Here is a 13025-nt window from a genome sequence, read left to right on the forward strand (position 1 = left end):
TGGCGGATGCTGGGAAAGCTTTAGAGTTCCATCCGTTAGCTCCTGTGCTATAAGTTCAGGCTTTGTAGCATTTTCACCCCAGCCATGGGTCCAATCAACATACATGGCAAATATGTGTATTAGTGTCACCTAAAAACATACAAAGACACAAAAAAAACATTTCAATTTAAAATGGGGGGTAGAAGCAGGAAGAAAAGGGACTTAATCTAAACGCCTTTAGATGCCCTTCCATTGGCCAAGAAATGTCTTTCTGCGGGTCGTTGCTGGTTTAATGAGGGACATAATGCAATAACGTGTGCTTCGGCTAAAAGAAACCTTATTGTCAGTCAGGTTTGCACAACTTATTGTGTCCATCAAGTCTTTACTGCACGCTTCTTTGTAAGACAACGGCATGGTCTGTTTGGTTATTCCAAACTGAAATAACTTTTAATTGGCTCAAGTCAGCTCTACTGGCTGTAGAGGAGCTGACCCTTTACTCTTGGAAAGCTAAAAACAAAGTACCCTTGACCATGAACAAATGGTTTTATGTAGAGTTCACATCCTCCTTCATTTAGCAGGAAGGGAAAGCAGAAGCTGGCTTGATTTTTACATCACAAATCCGGTGGAAATACAAGAGCCTCAGCTGCAAATTCTGCATCGTCGTCTTCGTCTTCCTCAGGGATATTCTCCGGCTCCCATGTAAAGACGTCTGAGGTATTGTCTGTGAATGAACCAGAGTGGCTCCTTGACATCTCCCAGGGACACAAAGCATCCCTCCGGCCCAGGGCTAAGTTTTCCTTGGACTCATCCATCTGCTCGGTGCTGGTATTTGCTGGAGTCTCTTCGACACTGTATGTCCCCTGGTTCTCTGGGACTTCGTCTTGGTCACTGCAGGGTATGTCGACTTTGCTTCCAGTTGGGCTTTGTGGAACCTGAGAGTCCCAGGGACAGATGTCTCCTCCGGTGCTGTCTTGCTTTTTTACAACTTCTGGCTCTTCAGTTTCCCATGGACAGACATCCGCCCGAGCACTGTCTTGCTTTTGGAGAACTTTTGGCTCTTCTGTTTCCCACGGACAAACATCAGAACGAGCACTTTCTTGCTTTTTGAGAACTTTTGGCTCTTCTGTTTCCCATGGACAAGCATCTGCCCGAACACTTTCATTCTTTTTTAGAGCATTTGGCTCTTCTGTTTCCCATGGACAAGCATCTGCCCGAACACTTTCATTCTTTTTTAGAGCATTTGGCTCTTCTGTTTCCCATGGACAAGCATCTGCCCGAACGCTTTCTGTCTTTTTGAGATCGTTTGGCTCTTCTGTTTCCCACGGACAAACGTCAGAACGAGCACTTTCTTGCTTTTTGAGAACTTTGGGCTCATCAGTTTCCCATGGACAAACATTTGTTCGAGCGCTATCTTGCTTCATGAGAACTTTTGGGGCTTCTGTATCCCATGGACAAACATCTTCCCGGGAATTTTCTCGTCTTTGTAACTTTTCTGGTGCTTTTGATACTTCAGCTTTGATTGGCTCTACTTCCTCTGCATCCCATGGACAAACATTTGCTCGGGCTGTGTTTTGCCTCACAGGGGTCTCTGATGTTTTGGGGGTCTGTGGCTTCCCTGATTCTGGTACATCTGGTACATCCCACGGACAAACATCAGCAGAACTTTCTTGTCCTTGTGACACCATCTTTGTAACTGCAGTCTTTTCAGGAGGGTCATTTTCCCAGGGACATACGTTGACTCTTGTGCCATCCTTCCCGTCAGTCTGAATGGAAGAAGCTTTAAAAGTTGAGACACCTTTATGTGGGTCTTCTGGAGGGTCTTGATTACCAGTCTCCCAGGGACAGACATCTACCTTGATGGTCATTTGTGTAGGTAAACCTGTATTTGTTGGCTCTTTGTTCCCCTCTTCCCATGGACAAATGTCTGCTGGGATATTAGGGGGATCTGGGAAGTCCCATGGACAACTTTCTGGTGCCTTGGTCACTTGCAAGGCAGGTGATTTTGCATGCTGTTGCTGCTCATTACTTTCTTTTGATGAACCAGGATAGACGGCAGGTTTCAGAATTTCTTGTCGAAGGGGCACCGACAGAGATCCTTTGGTCTCCATAGGATTTAGGTTTTCATAAACAACTTCAGCTTTGTCCTGAACATCCCAAGGACAAACGTTGGCATATTCATTGTCTTGTTTTAATGAAGGTTTGGGACTTTCTGCAGTGTCCCAGGGACACACATCTGCTGAAAGTTTCGAAGACTGTTGTGTCTGTAAATCTCTAGACGTGTTAGTATAACAAATAACTGGAATATCTTGTGATTCCCAAGGACACGCATCACCACGGCCACTGCCTTGTCTTCTCACATTTCCGTGCTCTTGAGATTCCCATGGACATACATTGGATGGTTCAGCCTGTGATTCCCAAGGGCAGACGTCCGCTTTAATGCTCTGCTGCTTCTTTAGACCCTCTCCATCCTGGGAAGTACCAGCTCCATCCCACGGACACACATCTGTATAGGAAATATTGCGGACTGGAGTAATCCGATTACTACCTCTTCTGTGAGTTGAAGGAGTTCTGCAGGAGCTAGCAGTTTCCCAAGAACTTATACTACTACGTTTGCTGTTCTGCCTGGATAAAAATACATTTTCGTAAGTGCCGTCTTTTTGCATATCATCCATGTCCCAAGGGTAGACCGCAGATTTCATAATCACAAGTCTTCTTGGGCTTCTGTCGGAAGAATCCCCAGAGGAAAGTCTGATGGCATTCTGCTTCACGAGGCATGGCTTGTCAGTGGCGGTCATACTTCTTTTCTGCAGAGACCTCTTCTCCATGCTTGGACGTCTACTTGATGATCCCAATCTCGGTGTTGTGGAAGCACTTTCTTGACTTTTTTGTGAAATACAATCATCTTTATTCAGATTTCCCTCCTGACTAGACCTGCTTCCCCCATCCATGGATCCCATAGCTGCTTTCACGGAGAGCCACTTACTGGAAGCGGTGCGGAAGGAGAAGATGCGTTGATCTTTTGTGAATTTTGGTCTTGGAGTGCCTGGTGCACTTGCAGACACAGGGGGCTGTGGTTTGGGGGACTCAGTTTCACCCAATCCCTTGTCCTCTGAAGGCTGCTTTTCTACAGGTGGTAAATGTTCCCAGGGACAGACGAGCGCATTTGGAGATGTTGGCGTTTGGACCTCACAATCCTCTGAGTTTGCATAGGTGACGTGCTTCTGGTTCTTGTCCACCGATTGTTCTGGCTCCACCTCCCACGGACAGACCTCAGACTTGTCAAATGACTCTGACTGGAGTGCACTCCTGGTCTGGTCACTAATGGAAATGCTCTGCCTGGACTTTGTCACCACTGTGCCGGCCCTGTTAACCTTGGCTATGTTCTCCATGGAATGGGTGGTAGTGGAGGTTAGACTCCAGGATTTATGAAGCCGGGTGTGATCAGGATGCAGCAGATTGGTATCAATTGTCAGATTTTGGGCACTGGCCGATTTACAGACCCCTGGGGGGATATCCAAGGAATCTGTCTCAGATCGGCGGGAATTTCTCTTCACAGCGTTTGCTTTTAACATGGAGTCACGCAGGGAAGGGTCTCTTTCCCTGACGTATTGATGATCACTTTGGGACTTGCGCATGGATGGCGATGGTGATAAGGATTTCATTGAACTTCTGTAGCTGATACTGACGGTATCTGGGGCCCTCCTGAATGACCCGGACTGATTCATGCTGTTTCTACTGCGGAAGGATCCATCTTTGTCCTCACGACTGCACTGTCGGCTCATGCTCTCAGGGATCTCGGCAATGCGTCTAATAATGGATCTCCCCAGTGCACATCGGGAGCTTCGCTTCTTTGACAGGTGAGGGTTGTTGGCGGTCATCTTCTTGGTCTTGTGGACTTCTAACTGGGCATATAACTTCTTCAGTTCATCCTGGTGCACATGAAGAAGGGAGGGAAGTGATAGAGGAAATGTTTGAGGAGAGGAAAAGATGTGGAGAGTAACAAGTCAGAGGAAAGGTAGCACACAGTAAGAACAGTTTAGGGAAAGGAAAAAGGGGGGACAAAGGTTATACTATATATGTTCATTCTACTGCTGATTGTGGTAATTTATGAGTTAAATTATAACACATTTAAGATCTAAGTTTAAGTGAGTTTCATAGCTGAAATTAAGGGACATTTATGTTGTTTATTTAAATGTGACTTTAGGAATTTCTTCTAGTTTTTGTAAATTATGTCCAAATGCAAAGTGATAACAGCGTTCTGAGGGGACAAGAGAGTTTACCCGAAAGTCATCCGGGTCGACTCCGCTGTGTTCACTCCAAGCAGAGTGAAAACTGCTGTTGAGGTACGAGCCGGAGCGCCGCAGGTCCACTTCGTCTTCGTACACCTCGGCTGCAATCTCCTCTCTCCGCGGCTTCGACACATAAAGAAACTGTGGAACACACAGACAGAAAATTCACCTCGAAACACGTGCAAACTACAATTCAGAGGCAAGTTTTGAAGTTTTTACTTCACTACATTTATTTTATACCTTTTATAAGTAAATTGTGATGTCATTTTCTTATGGATAAAGACAAGACATGAAGCAATAATTATATTTCAATTATATAATATATGTTGTTCTGTACTGTATATTTTGATGCTAATACCTTTGTACTTTTAGTTGCAATGTGGTATTTCTACACTGTGTAAGTGCTTCTTTTTCTCAAAGATCTGAGGACCCTTCTAAAAACACTTCCAACATACATCTAAATATTTACAAGGTGCAAAGAAGTGACAGTTATCACTACTTCTGAGTTTAAAGGTAATTTAAATAAATCCAGCTTATGCTAAGAACATGTTGGTGTGAATGAGGCAGTGCATTTTGTAATCCCTAGTCCTGGTCTTTGTCTCTGAATTTGTCTTCTGCTCCCTTACTTTGTCTTCTAATCTCTGAATGTGTCTCCTAGTCTGTGACTTTGTCTGGGAATATTTCTCCTAGTCCCTGACTTTGTCTTCTAGTCCCTGACTTTGTCTCCTAGTCTCTGAATGTGTCTTCTAGTCCCTGACTTTGTCTCCTAGTCTCTGAATGTGTCTTCTAGTCCCTGACTTTGTCTTCTAGTCCCTGACTTTGTCTCCTAGTCTCTGAATGTGTCTTCTAGTCCCTGACTTTGTCTTCTAGTCTGTGAATGTGTCTCCTGGTTCCTGACTTTGTCTTCTAGTCCCCGAATGTGTCTCCTAGTCCCTGACTTTGACTTCTAGTCCCTTAATGTGTCTCCTAGTCTGTGACTTTGTCTGGGAATATTTCTCCTAGTCCCTGACTTTGTCTTCTAGTCCCTGACTTTGTCTCCTAGTCTCTGACTTTGTCTCCTAGTCTCTGAATGTGTCTTCTAGTCCCTGACTTTGTCTTCTAGTCCCTGACTTTGTCTCCTAGTCTCTGAATGTGTCTTCTAGTCCCTGACTTTGTCTTCTAGTCTGTGAATGTGTCTCCTGGTTCCTGACTTTGTCTTCTAGTCCCCGAATGTGTCTCCTAGTCCCTGACTTTGACTTCTAGTCCCTTAATGTGTCTCCTAGTCTCTGACTTTGTTTCCTAGTCTCTAAATGTGTCTCCTAACTCTGAATATGTCTCCTGATCCCTGACTTTGCCTGTGAATATATCCTAGTCTGTGACTTTGTCTCCTGCTCCCGGACTTTGTCTTCTAGTCTCTGGATGTTTCTCCTAGTCTGACTTTGTCTTCTAGTCCCTAACTTTGTCAATATTTCTCCTGGTCCTTGACTTTGTCACCTGGTCTCTGGATGTGTCTCCTAGTCCTTGACATTGTCTTCTAGTGCCTAACTTTGTGAATATTTCTCTTAATTGTCCTATGACTTTGTCTCCTAGTCCCTGAATTTATCTGTATTTAAAATAACCACAGCAGAATTTTCCACTTTGTGTCAGTCCGTCTACATGATTGATAACCTATTTCTCTCCTGTCACATCTCTTTGAATTGGTGTTAAGACGTAGAAACACTGGGTACCTTGGGAATGAAGAGCAGGGCGAGTGTCACAGTAATGGTCACATGGGTGTGTGTGAAGGAGAGCAGCAGCATCCAATCAGGGTGCAGAGAGGGAAAGGTGAACCTGAGAGCGACGGGAAACACATTATTACTAATTGTAACATCAGTGTTTGTACTTGGAAGTTTACACGTTCACTTCTAAGGGTACAGACCCTTTACAAGGAAAACATTTTGACTTCATCATAGCCAAAGTTTGTGTTTTTAATAACAGTAATGCTGGCTGCATTCCGATAACGATACACTTAACACTAGCCGTCCGGCTTTGGGAGGTTCAGAAATGTTCGCTGTTTACCTGAACAGGTGAAACATGGAGGAGAGAAGCAGCTCGTTGTGGATGGCGATGCCCATGTATCGAGGCTCATGGAAGGCTGAGGGGACCGGCCTGACAGCAGTCCACAGGGAGCTGCCCCAGCACAGGAACAGAAGCTCAGCTGTGGAGGAAGGAAGTTAAGTTCAGGTATAAATTATGCATTAGTTATGCCTATGTTGTTCTTGTGAATCTCAGGAACACCTGGAGGGAACAAGCATCCACTTAGACTCCAAGAGGAATAGATTAGAATTTAGCCATCCAAGGTTATTAGGACCTCATAAAATACTATGTACCCTAGAGGGCACCATGTCTTTTTTTTATTTACCACCACATTATTATTGAAATGCTGCATAATCCCTTCCAAGACAATCTTAGTTACACGTTCTTACTTTTGTTGGACTTCTGTACTTACTGTAGTTTTCCTGTGCAAGAACAGATGATTCTTCATATTTTAGGCGTGTTCATTTTTGGTTTCACTTACTAATATAAAGTATATAGTATATATATATATAAAGTATAACATAATACCCTCTGAATTTCTGAGAGAAGTTTTACGTCCAAACTACAAAGATATATGAGCCAAATTGTAGCAAATCTCATTCATCATAAGCACTAATTTCTTCCCTGTTGATGCTGTTTCATTAAAGTTAATATTGTTTTTACTGCAATAATATATTGAACATTATTTAAGGTCAAAATATAAGCAAAATGAGTTGATTGTTGTTGAAAAGAGAATTAGATTCAATATTTTGTCTTCAAATAGTCATTTTACTTAAGAAGGTATAAAAGCCTTTTTTCTCAAAATGAGTTTTTTTTCTCATAAATCTCAAATTCAGCTCAACTCACAGACACCAAATTGACCAGTTTTATTCCTCACTATATTCTGAAGGTTTTTAACAATCATTCATACCCTGATTTATACAACATTTTGTTTCTAAAACATTTTATTGAATGCCTTTTGACAGTATTTTCTGATTATGACATCATAAATGGAGATATCCTAAGTCCCTTCTGTGAAAAACTTTAAATCTAATATATGAACAAATTAAAATATTAACTTTGAAATATTCTTTATCCAATGTTCAGATTCATGTCCTGGAAATATATGGCAATCAGCACATATTTAATTAGTTCACACCTCATTTGAAATCATTTTCATCCAGAATGTATAAAAACCTTTAAAGTCCGTTTTGTCAAAATTATTTTTTTCTCATAAATCTCAACTTCAGCTCCACTTACAGACACCAAACTGACCAGTTTCATTTCTAACTATATTCTGAAGGTTTTTAAAGAGGGGTTTATCTTTATGTCATACATGCTTTGATTTATATAACGTCATGTTCCTAAAAACACAACAAAAATTTATTTTTTTAAATGACTTTCTACAGTATTTTCTGATTTATGAAATGAGAAAAGGAGATATCCTAATTTCCTTCTGTGAAACACTTTGAACCTATATCAACAAAATAAAACGAGAACTTTCAAATTTGATTTATCCTCACCTCATTTGCATATCTAAACATAATATTTCTTTTTTTTTTTTTGGCATTTTAGTGCTTTTTATTGGATAGTGACAGATAGAAAGGGGGAGACAGAGGGGAAGACATGCAGCAAAGGGACCTCAGGCCGGATTCGAACCCGGGTCTGCTGCAGCAAGGACACGGCCTTAATGGTACGCGCTCTACCAGTGTGAGCCACCGGGACGCCCTAAACATAATATTTCTGAAAACTTGTAATGCAAAAATATTTTGTCTTAATGTAAAAAAAGAAACTCGGGAAGTTTCATGGTGATATCTATAAGTTAAAAAAATGACCCTATTCATCGTTAAAGCGTACAGGCCCTATAGTTAAAAATAAATATCCAGACTCGTGTTTGCTCACTCACCCACAGCCATCATGTAGTCCCAGCGATCCAGGTAGCACAGGTTGAAGCCCTGGCCGTCTGAAGTGGTGGTGGTGACGAACACAGGGATGTTCCTGTCGCGGTTCTGCAGAACGCCCACCGTCCACGCACACAGGAACCAGCTGACCGTCATCAGCATCACGCCCAGGATCCTCAGCAGGTGGAGGCTTGACATGTAGGGGACCCTCTGGGCGGTGCGCGAGAGGAACACCTTCAGCACCCTGCAAGGCAATAATAGATCAAAGTTTCACTGCTGGACGCAAAATGTAGAAAACAGTGAACATACGGGAACATTTCTTTAGCAGGTTCAACTCCCTTATAATGAGACAATTTAACTTCTGCATACAATTAAAGGAAAATGGCACATTAAATTTGTCCTTTACCGCAAGTAGTAAACGGCAAACAGGTTTCCGTTTATTTATAATCACATTATTATATGGTGTTATAAAACCATTGAATGTATAATCAGAATATTATATAGTGTTATAAAATCATTAAATGTACAATCAGTGATTATATAGTGTTATAAAATCATTAATTGTTAATTGCATTGCTAAAACTACCTGTAGTACAAAAAGGGAGAGCCTTGGAGTCAGTGAACAGACTAGTAATGTCAGTTTTGGAGCAATCTCTGTAAAGTAGATTTAAAATAAAGTAGATAACATTTTATGATATTTTAAGCAAAGTGTCTGTGTATTGATTTGTCTGTTACTGATCACATGAAAAAGGCAAACCAGCTTTATTTATATGCAGTAATTCAAACACAGAGGCAATTCTAGGCATCGGAATGGAATTTAAAAACAATAAAAACTGAATAAAATACAATACAGTTAGATTTTTAAATATAACTAATCAAAAAACACATACAATTCAATAAAACACAAATGAAAGGCCAAGAAATGCAGTTATAGTTTAGTAATAAGTTGTGAGTTGCCACAAATACAACAAATGAAGTAAAAGTGCAGCAGATGAAAATCACAATACATGACAAAGGAGAACAGAGTTTTTAATTTAAATGTATTTTAGGCCAAGATTATTCAGTGATTTCTAAACCTGCAGCACTTTAACATCAGTTCTACAATTACAGACTGATGTCAGGTGTATATTGAGTGTAACTTTTAAAAGCAGATTAATGCTTTTAACCGACTAATCATAGTAGGAATTGGTGTTGTTGTTTAAATTTGGTGAAATATATATGTTCAACGAAATAATCCAAACCTACCTGTACATCTTCAGAGTAACTGTCCCGTACACGATGGAGAAACCGAGCATTCGGACCCAGCGGAGCAGAATACACCTGAATGTGCTCGGCTTGAAGTACATGATGAACACCTGCAGAGACACAGAGACACACTGTGAGTACGACTACACTACTACTAGATTTACTGCTATTAACAAAGTAATACTACAACTGGCATTACAACCTGAACTGCTGCTGTGACTGCACATTGTGCTGCTACTTACTAAGTTAGCAGTTTCAGGGCTTTTTGCTCTTTTTACATTCTCCTCAATATATTCTCACTGCAATATATAAAATCTACAAAAATCTATAAGTCCCGCAGCTCTTTGAAATCAGCACAATCATGGATAGAAATAAGAACAACTCAAACATGTATTTGTGCAGAATAACAGTTAGAATGACAGAAATCATGAAATAAAGGACAAAATGAATCTCATAAATTATTTTTGTTATTTAAGTTGGAATAAAATGGAATTTATATATAAACAATTTTCCAAGTGTCATGAATATTTAACAAAAACATTTTCTCCTGTCCTCTCCTCTCTGCTCTGTGTAAAAAGCCTCTCCTGTCCTCTCCTCTCTGCTCTGTGTAAACAGCCTCTCCTGTCCTCTCCTCTCTGCTCTGTGTAAACAGCCTCTCCTGTCCTCTCCTCTCTGCTCTGTGTAAACAGATTTCCAGTGAATATTTGTCACATGACCGTTGGTCTCAGCAGAATCAATCATGTCTTCACAGTGTCTCTGAGGAGCAGAATTTAATGTTTTTAACAGGATCTGGTTAGTGCAAACGCTTTTGTTAAATGACACAGAAATATCACCATTTTAAGTTTTGTTTCGGTTACTTTTTCTCATGGAAACTTTTGTAGCCTATGATCCACTCAAGGACTGTTGGAAAGTTTGTCTGATGAATCAAGAAATCTGACGATAATGGCCGTTTTTACAGTTTCTTTCTATAAACTGTGTTTTTTTTGTTGACTTTTCAAATTATGATGGGGTTCAAAAGGTTTGTGAAGGTGTCATTTTTTCTGCTTCTACCACCAATTATTATATGATATTCAGCAGTCACTTAATAACACATCTCATCAGCATTGATAGAAAAAAACTGCCTGAAATAGATGTGTTTTAACACATTCAGTCACATTTAACAACAGTTTGTCCTGTCTTCTGTGTTCGGTATGTAACAGTCGAGTGGATGACTGTAATCCAGGAATTAGAGCTCACTCTGCTGCGACAGTCCGTCTCCCTCACTCTGGATAAGAGCATCAGCCTAAAGCCTAAAATGTGAATGCAAATTTACAGCATTGTGTTGGAAGCACTCATAAGGGATAAAACCACTCAGAGCGAATACGTATAGAATCAGAGACGACGTGCAGCGAGCATCCAGACGAAGGTCGTTTTAATCAGCAGAAATGTGCTGCACTCAGAGGCAGATTGGTTAGAGACGGAGACGTAATCTGATTGGTTAATCTAAAGCTATGGTGGCCGGGTCCAAAACACACATTTGGGTGTATATTTTAATATATTTTGTAGATTTCTGAAAAGCTCCCACTCTTTTGAACAATATTAGGTGTTTTTCTAAGATTATTTTTTGGGCATTTTTATGCTTTTTTATTGAAAGTGATAGAGTGAAAGGGGGTGATAGAGGGGAAGACATGCGGCAAAGGGAGCTCAGGCCGGATTCGAACCTGGCTCCGCCGCAGAATATTAGGTGTTTTAAATGTTCTATATGGTTGTTGCTGTGAATTAGAGTCAATATTTTGTCTTCAAATAGTCATTTTACATTAAGAAGGAAAAAAAACCTTTAAAGGCTGTTTTCTCAAAAAAAAATTCCCATGAATCTCAACACTGTAAGCTCCATTTACAGACACCAAATTGACCAGAATTATTCCTAACTACTGTATATTCTGAAAGTTTTTACATAAAGGTTTGTCTATATATCATTCCTACCCTGACTAATACAACATTATGTTCTTAAAAACATGGCGAAAAATTATATTTTTTTAATGAGTTTTGGAAGTATTTTCTGATTTATGGAATTATTAAAGGAGATATCCCAGTGTCCTTCTGTGAAAAACTTTGAACCTAGTTTATCAACAAAATAAAATGATAACTTTGAAATTTGCTTCATCCAACATTCAGATTTATGTTTTGGAAATGTATGCAAATTAGTGCATATTTAATGAGTTTACACATCATTTGCATATCTAAACGTAATATTTCAGAAAACTTGTAATGCAAAAAAAAAATTGTCTTAATGTAAATAACCAACTGGGGAAGTTCCATAGTGATATCTACACGTTAAAAAAGTTACCCTGTTCACTGTTGAAGCGTACAGGCCCTATCTGATAATGATAATTTGGCTCCTTTATTACACAGAATCTGCAACACTTAGGGGTTTGATTATCTGATGAGGTGGTGAAATAAGGACACAACAGAGAGAGAGTGGTTTAGATACACTGACCCTAACCCTGACACTGGCTGCCAAAATAATGGATTTTTAAAAAATCTGTTTTTCATCTGAATGTTTTTTTTAATCCACTGAATTGAATTGCCATCATTTTATAAATCATGCGTTATATTTATTCGCCTTAAGGGTTAAACCCTTTAATATTTAAGGGCACTAACAGGGACTTTATCCATAGTGTAATGCCAGAGGTGGAGCCACTTTCATCCCTTTTCGACCAACGCAAACCAAGTTCTTTTGCTTCTGTCATCTCAGAACCTTTTTGCCGTTAAACAAATAAACTAAAATGAATGATACATGTTTTAGTTGGTCTTGTTGGTCATGATAATCCCACCCCCGTGATTTGAGACCAGCAAAAAGTCTGTGCGGCTCTGGAACCAGTTTTTCTGGCTGAGAGACGGTTCTTTGGCAGTCAAAAAGCGAAAAAATCTTGTTCAAGATTAGGTACCGACTCTGAACACGCCTGGGAACGGCTTTGGTTGAAAAGGGTTATTTGGTAGCAGAAGTGTCCTGCAATAACATCAAGTGTGTTTTATCTTAAAAAACATTAGAGACAAGAGAGAAGTATTCAGTGGTGGAGGAACCTTTTACTTAATTAAAAGTTGAAATACCATACTGTAAATACTCTGGTAACGTTTTATAATAACTGTCATTAATTAATGGTAAACTGGTGGTTTACTAATGATTACTGAACGTTATACTTTACATTGTCGATTTGTAAGATAACTTTTAACTAAAGTTTAATTTAATATCACCTTTTATATTAATGATGTTAATTATGAAATCCAGCCAATGTACTTTAGAAAAATATATTTATGTTTTGTATATAATGATCATTTTTCTGACCTTGTTAAAATCATCCCATCAGTGTTCAATTATTAGCTGAGCTGCCATAAGAACATGTATACAGCATTATTTTTATTAATATTATTCATTATTTTCCAATTTTTATGACAATTCTTAAATTTGTATTTATTTTTTTCCTTTAGTGATTAAATATACATTTAGATTTTTTAAAATCATTTTTATATTAATTCTATTCTTTTTTTAAATATCTTTTTTCAGGACTTTTTTAATGATTTTATTATTATTATAATA

General features: G+C 39.5%; 1 protein-coding gene across 1 annotated transcript in view; it reads right to left on the reverse strand.

The window, feature by feature from the left end:
- Positions 1-316: 316 nt before the first annotated feature.
- gpr179 (G protein-coupled receptor 179) overlaps positions 317-13025 on the reverse strand; it is a 32517-nt gene continuing 19808 nt past the window's right edge. The window contains exons 6-11 of the mRNA XM_059331869.1: positions 9449-9558; positions 8209-8447; positions 6306-6444; positions 5975-6077; positions 4260-4409; positions 317-3908 (exon numbers count right to left, since the gene is read on the reverse strand). Coding sequence (XP_059187852.1) covers positions 591-3908; positions 4260-4409; positions 5975-6077; positions 6306-6444; positions 8209-8447; positions 9449-9558 — 4059 coding nt within the window. The 3' untranslated portion in view covers positions 317-590. The remainder of the gene's footprint in view (positions 3909-4259; positions 4410-5974; positions 6078-6305; positions 6445-8208; positions 8448-9448; positions 9559-13025) is intronic.

The sequence above is a fragment of the Centropristis striata genome, chromosome 1, assembly GCF_030273125.1.
Source record: "Centropristis striata isolate RG_2023a ecotype Rhode Island chromosome 1, C.striata_1.0, whole genome shotgun sequence".
In the NCBI taxonomy this organism is placed as follows: Eukaryota; Metazoa; Chordata; class Actinopteri; order Perciformes; family Serranidae; genus Centropristis; species Centropristis striata.